The sequence below is a fragment of the Drosophila kikkawai genome, chromosome 3L (genome assembly GCF_030179895.1).
Source record: "Drosophila kikkawai strain 14028-0561.14 chromosome 3L, DkikHiC1v2, whole genome shotgun sequence".
Classification (NCBI taxonomy): Eukaryota; Metazoa; Arthropoda; class Insecta; order Diptera; family Drosophilidae; genus Drosophila; species Drosophila kikkawai.
In genome coordinates, this window is record NC_091730.1 from 11,035,476 (window position 1) to 11,041,101 (window position 5,626).

General features: G+C 37.2%; 2 protein-coding genes across 3 annotated transcripts; both read left to right on the forward strand.

Annotated features, from left to right (window-relative positions):
• Positions 1-801: 801 nt before the first annotated feature.
• Positions 802-1,881, forward strand: Lamtor1 (Late endosomal/lysosomal adaptor, MAPK and MTOR activator 1). Its single transcript, XM_017178619.3, has 5 exons — positions 802-944; positions 1,010-1,173; positions 1,293-1,426; positions 1,489-1,559; positions 1,638-1,881. Exons 1-5 carry the CDS (start codon positions 864-866, stop codon positions 1,728-1,730), a joined length of 543 nt encoding a protein of 180 aa, XP_017034108.1. The 5' UTR covers positions 802-863; the 3' UTR covers positions 1,731-1,881.
• Positions 1,882-1,930: 49 nt separating this feature from the next.
• Positions 1,931-5,010, forward strand: LOC108082996 (dynein regulatory complex protein 11). 2 transcript variants are annotated; one of them, XM_041775439.2, is made up of 9 exons: positions 1,931-2,482; positions 2,537-2,667; positions 2,742-3,066; positions 3,115-3,404; positions 3,490-3,646; positions 3,712-3,975; positions 4,033-4,190; positions 4,250-4,833; positions 4,892-5,010. In XM_041775439.2, the coding sequence occupies exons 1-9, from the start codon at positions 1,938-1,940 to the stop codon at positions 4,994-4,996; spliced, it is 2,559 nt and encodes an 852-aa protein (XP_041631373.1). In that variant the 5' UTR covers positions 1,931-1,937; the 3' UTR covers positions 4,997-5,010. The 2 variants fall into 2 exon arrangements, with proteins under 2 accessions (XP_041631373.1, XP_017034107.2); XM_017178618.3 differs by having other exon boundaries at positions 1,931-2,667.
• The last annotated feature ends 616 nt before the right edge of the window (positions 5,011-5,626 follow it).

Genomic DNA, 5,626 nt, shown 5'->3' on the forward strand with positions numbered 1-5,626 from the left:
TCCTTCGTCCTTTGACGCGCGCGACACAATTAAAAATGTGCAGCCGAATTCATTTGATTGGCACGAAGGAGGGAATCGTGATAACCATCTTCCGTTGGCTGCAAGAGTGATACCTTCATGAATCAATATTGTACATATAATTTGTCCCTGTGCTCGTTTTATATTGCCACGGCGGAATTAATGACTTGATTGCAAGGAACAACACATATAAAGCCTTGAGTCCTTGCAAGCAGCACAAGTGCTGCAATCCATAAAATAAGTAAACAAAGACCTTTTGAAATACTAGTAAAAAAACTAAATAAATTTAATTAATACTATTTTCGTTATCAAAATATTTGTTGTCCTATTTCACCTGTTGTTTTGTTTACTTAGATACAACTTTAGAATATTAAATACTTACATAAATTCGTAAGAAGTGTTCCTGAAAACAACGTAAATGTAAAATTTACAGCATAAAATCAAGGCTGAATGAATCAATGAATCAAAATTTCTATTCAGAATTATTTAGTTTCTAATAAAAATAAATGTATATCAATTAGATTTATTTTATTTTTTCAGTATATATAAAATATAACGAATACTTATTTGAATAGAATTCGAAACTAGTTCATCATGAAAAGGAAGAAGAAGAAGGAAAAAGGAACTCTAATATCCTTGATAACGGTTGCCTGGAATTTGTGGGTGTTTCCTGCTTGGGCACACGTTTTAAAAATATACCGATATAACGATAGATCGATATGTTTATATTAGAGGTGGTAGTGTGTTAAGAACCAAGCATCGATAATATCGATAGCACATGTTTTGCCATCACTACTTTATATATTATCAACAACCGACTTGCATAAAGAACAATTGCATTTAAAATGGATTATGTTCACTCCGTCTGGAACTACTTCGCCTCCATCTGCAACTGCTGGCAATGCACCGAGGACACCGGTGCTCAGGTGGGTGGCAGGTCCCAGTTCGCCGACAGCTGAGAGTAATTTGTATTGCGCATTTCGCCCCGCAGCCCAATGAGCCGAACGAGAGGACACACCTTCTGGTCGATCCGGTGAACCACAGCCCTGCGCTCAGGAGGAGCAATTCCGATGGCCTTAGCAACGATTACGCCCACTCGCTACCCAAGAAGGACGACCAGAACGCCCTCTCCAGACTGGTGCAGAATACGGCAATGTATGTACTCCCTGTGTATGGTGTCTCCTGGTAACTTGAAAGGGGTAGGGGCAGGGCTCTCCCATCCCTACTTAATATTTTAACTCTTTAATTAATTACAAATATTATATGCTTTTTAGAAACATGATAAACGTTGGAGCCATGGATTGCCACAGCTTGGAGCACCAGGAGTACAAGGACAGAATAAGAGTGTACTCCCAGCGACTGCATCAGCAGTGGAACAACGTTCAGCATCCGAGTGTCTCCATGAAAGGTTCGTCTTTATTTCCTCTTAAATGCAATACATTTTAATCCATAACTTTATGTATATTTTAGGCCTTCTTAAAGATGTGCCCAGTCACCAATTCTATTTGTCTAAGCCGCTTTCTGTGGAGGACACAGCTCAAGTAAGTGAAGAACAAATAGATGCAAGAGCAACTTAAAATCTAACTATTAACGTTTTATTTGTCCCGCTTTAATTGCAGATGAAACTCTTTACCGAGAAAGCCCTCGACAGTGTTTCACATATTCGGATCGACCACAAAGAGGCAGTGGTTGTACCCTTCCGGATTCCCTGATCATCTAGCTTTAAGTGAAATAAAAACAGTGATAAATTTATACAAAATCAAAAAGTATATTTGTACTAAGCAGCCCTTGAATTATCAGGTAGCCGTTATATTTTTCATTCAGTGTACAGAGGATACAAATAAACACAATATATATTCATAACCCCAGTCAGACTTATTTATAATGCACACACACAAACATACGAACGAAAATCTAAAATGTCTTTCGACTTAAATCACAAGTACTGGGTCTCTACCCGAAAGGAAATTTCGCAGCTTCTCAAGAAACAGAATCGCCTGAAGAAAATTGAACCGCCGGAGAAGCCCGTATCATTTAAAATATTCTCGGAGCTGTACGTTCTGTACGTAGAGTTGGTTAATAAATTAACCTTTATTTACCACAACACGTTCCAAGTGCAAAAACGAGCGGTGGTACGCACTTTGGTGGAGAGTGCTACCCAGCAGTTAATGAAACTTAAGGAGGAGCTGAAGGCGCTGGAGATAAGCGAATATGTGTACATAGACAAGGCTTTGATCGCTCGGAAGCTCACGCCCCGCGACCTGGTTATATGGAGATCCCCACAGTTCCTATACCGCAGGCCCTTGGATGTTCAGAATATCCTAGCAGAGAATACATTGTATATGAATGATGAGGAAAGGGAGGAGAAGGCTGCCAAGGATTGGGTGCCAATGAGTGAGGCAGTGAAGCTAATTCAGGCCCACGAAAGGGCCCGTAGTGCACGCGTGTATATGGCCAACCTCAAGTATGACAAGAAGAAGTTTATGAAGGTTTACCAAAGAAAGAAAATCAATTATAGATTTACGTTCAAGCCTGATCAGGCGATGAGTATACCTGTGAAGAGGACCATGTTTTCAGCAGATTTCATCAAGCCCGACGAGTCCTGTGAAGACTTAAGAAGAAGGGATGATATGGGGGATGCAACGGAGGGTAACTATAGTTATACTTTCTCTACGGGTATTCACATACATAATAATATTCTTTTATTATTATCCTTTTTTTAGATATAGAAAATCTAAATAGACTGCGAAATAATGCTGCCTGCAAAATACAAACCTGGTGGAGAGGCTACAGGACAAGAAAAATTGTTAAAATAAAAAAGAGGTTCAAGGAAGAATTATACGGCATGAAAAAGGTCAGAAAACTGAAACGTCCTAACCAAAAGGAAAATGAAATTCAGGATATGTACAAGAAAGAGATGCTTAAAAAGAAGCTGGATGAGGATTTTATTAATTTGATCAATGATGAGCGCACGCGACTCCTTCAAGTCCGTTGTCCATGGATGATGGAAGACATATCTGATCATATTCGAGCCTGGTTTAAGGAATTGTATGTATTTTTTTTACGAGAAAACAAATAATATTTGTGCTTTTTCAGCTATGACAAGACTGAAAACTTTCATCCGTATCCCCCACCAGTAAAAAAAGGAACCGTATTGGTTGTCATCGACGAAACAATGAACCCTATAGATTTTCAGCAAACTCTAGGAAAAAAGCCAATGACCAAGGAAGAGAAAAAGAAGCAAAGGGATAAGGAAAAGCAGGAGAAAAAGAAAAAGAAGGCAAAGCTTAAAATGATCAAAATGAAGGAGGCCAAGCGCAGGAAGAAACTAAGAGACCAAGGAATTATAGATGTGGGCTATGAGTTGGCTGCGAGCCAGCCTATAAGTAAGTAGGGTTTAACAACACAATAGATATAAACTACAATTTTTTAAGTTTCTTACTAATTATAAATATTTCCCAAAAAACCTAGTAAATATTGAAGAAACCATGCAAACATTTGCCAAAGACTGGAGGGATATTGACGAATACCTAAACAAGAATCATGATCCAATCGTAGATTGGGTCACAGAGGAGGAGCTTTCCAAAATACACCAGGAAGTCAGAGGATTGGTCGACGAGTACATGAGGTTAAAAAGGGGATTAGTTTAAATATTTATATTATCTAATACCATTTCTATTTGTTGCATTTCAGGGTAGAATATGAACTACTTCGAGAGGCTTTAGCCAAAGATAGAAATGAAAAATACAAACGGCAAAAGGTCAAGTATCCCAAAGAAAAAAAAAAGAAGAAAAAGAGAGTGCCCAAGGATATGACGGCCGACAGGACTCTGGAATCCCTGTTCCAAGAGTTAAAAGATGGAGGAATCATAGAAGATGTTGCTCGTAAAGATTTCGATGAATTTATTGCAGACTTTAACTTTCTGTCAGATGACACGCGAGATGAAGACAGTTTGACGTAAGTATTTTTTATTATTTATAACTTTAAATTATATTTAAAACTATAAACTTTCAGTACTTTGGGTCCAGCCAAAGGTGACATTAAAATGGTCATTCAAGAGTCTATGTTGGGCATGGGCGAATTCGATATTCCCAAACCAAAGTCAATTTTATTGATCGGACCTTTGAGAAGCGGAAAGAAACTGTTGTGTCAAATTATTGCCTCGGAATTAAGTAACTACATATTTTTATTTTATTTATTTTGTATCTCAACTTAAATTATATTATTTAAGACGCAGTTTTTATGAATCTCAGTCCGGAAAAGACATACAAATTTGCAGATGATTTAAAATATTTCCTGCATGTTGTCTTGAAAGTAGCAAAGGCCTTTCAACCCACTATCATATATTTCGAGGAAGCGCATCGCTTGTTTTGGAAGAGAGTTCCACCTGAAGCCCGGGAAATTAAGCCCAAACTTCTCGGGACCTCCATAAATAGTAAAATTTTAAAGCCTTTAAAGAAACAAGATAAAATTGTGCTCATCGGCACAAGCAATACACCCTGGTCTGCTGCCGGAGGCATTAAAAAAGCCTTCCAAAAGGTCTTGCTAATACCAAAGTGCGACTATGGCACCAGCTTCCTGCTGTGGCTAGAACTGATGACCGAGAACGCCCCAGATGATATGAAGGAACACGCATATTCCGCACTGGCAAGAGTCTTGCAAGCGTATTCCTCTGGCGAGATTACTGAGAATATAAGGGAGACATTGAATGTCCAGCGTAAAATGCGGCTTCAAACTGAGGCATTGGACCCCCACGAGTTCTTGGAATGCTTTATCTCCAAAAATGATCCACCCATATTTCCTCCAGAACAGAAGGTATGTATGAGTTGTTTTTGGTGTTTTTTATACTTTTATTTATTTTAATATATTTCAGATCATGGATAAGTTTACCAAATGGTTTGGCAAATTTAACAGTCTACAAAAATCGAGAAATAAATTTATAGCTCAAAGGTTAGCCAAAGCTAGCAAAAAGAAATAAATTAAAGGCTTTAAGATTTTTGTATTTTTATTTTTATATCAAACAAAAATGAGTGAGGGAATATAGAGGAGCTTTGGGATTAAGGTTTTTATCGATTTTGCAGCCAAATATAATTTATTAAATCGTAAAAAAATATTAAAATCCAGAGGTAATTTCGAAAAATTACACGAGGAGCTAGGGAAAACAACAACAGTTCGCTGTCGGGGGCCAGACACAAGGTGTAAGCAAATTATTCTCACTGGAGAGTACCTGAGTTACCTGGTTTTAAGTTTTGATTTTTCACATACATATGTATGTTTTTTAATCTATATTTAAACCTAATTAAAAATAGTTTTCTTTAATAAAAAATGATGCATATACCTTGATAATATTTTATATAATTTTGTCATGGACTGTGCGAATTGTGAAAAAAAATTTGTAAACCGTTGCACTTCTGGCAAAAGACAAAGCCATTAAGGATCAAGTCTTTAGCTGTAAAAAAAAGGGGTAAATTTTAAATATTTTTAAGAAATAATTAACGATTGTACACAGAATGATTTTCTTTAGATTTTCCTTGTTTTCTCAAGTATTCAGCATTTTCCTGCAATGATCAATGACTTCCATATATTTTACTTATTCAACACTTCAAAA

Excerpts from the sequence above, each read along its gene's own strand:
- Lamtor1 (XM_017178619.3), top strand. The coding sequence starts at position 864 with ATGGATTATGTTCACTCCGTCTGGAACTACTTCGCCTCCATCTGCAAC. Across the intron at positions 945-1,009 it reads CCGAGGACACCGGTGCTCAG|CCCAATGAGCCGAACGAGAG; the intron begins GTGGGTGGCAGG and ends TTCGCCCCGCAG. Across the intron at positions 1,560-1,637 it reads CTGTGGAGGACACAGCTCAA|ATGAAACTCTTTACCGAGAA; the intron begins GTAAGTGAAGAA and ends CTTTAATTGCAG.
- LOC108082996 (XM_017178618.3), top strand. The coding sequence starts at position 1,938 with ATGTCTTTCGACTTAAATCACAAGTACTGGGTCTCTACCCGAAAGGAA. Across the intron at positions 3,647-3,711 it reads TTGGTCGACGAGTACATGAG|GGTAGAATATGAACTACTTC; the intron begins GTTAAAAAGGGG and ends GTTGCATTTCAG. Across the intron at positions 4,834-4,891 it reads TATTTCCTCCAGAACAGAAG|ATCATGGATAAGTTTACCAA; the intron begins GTATGTATGAGT and ends AATATATTTCAG.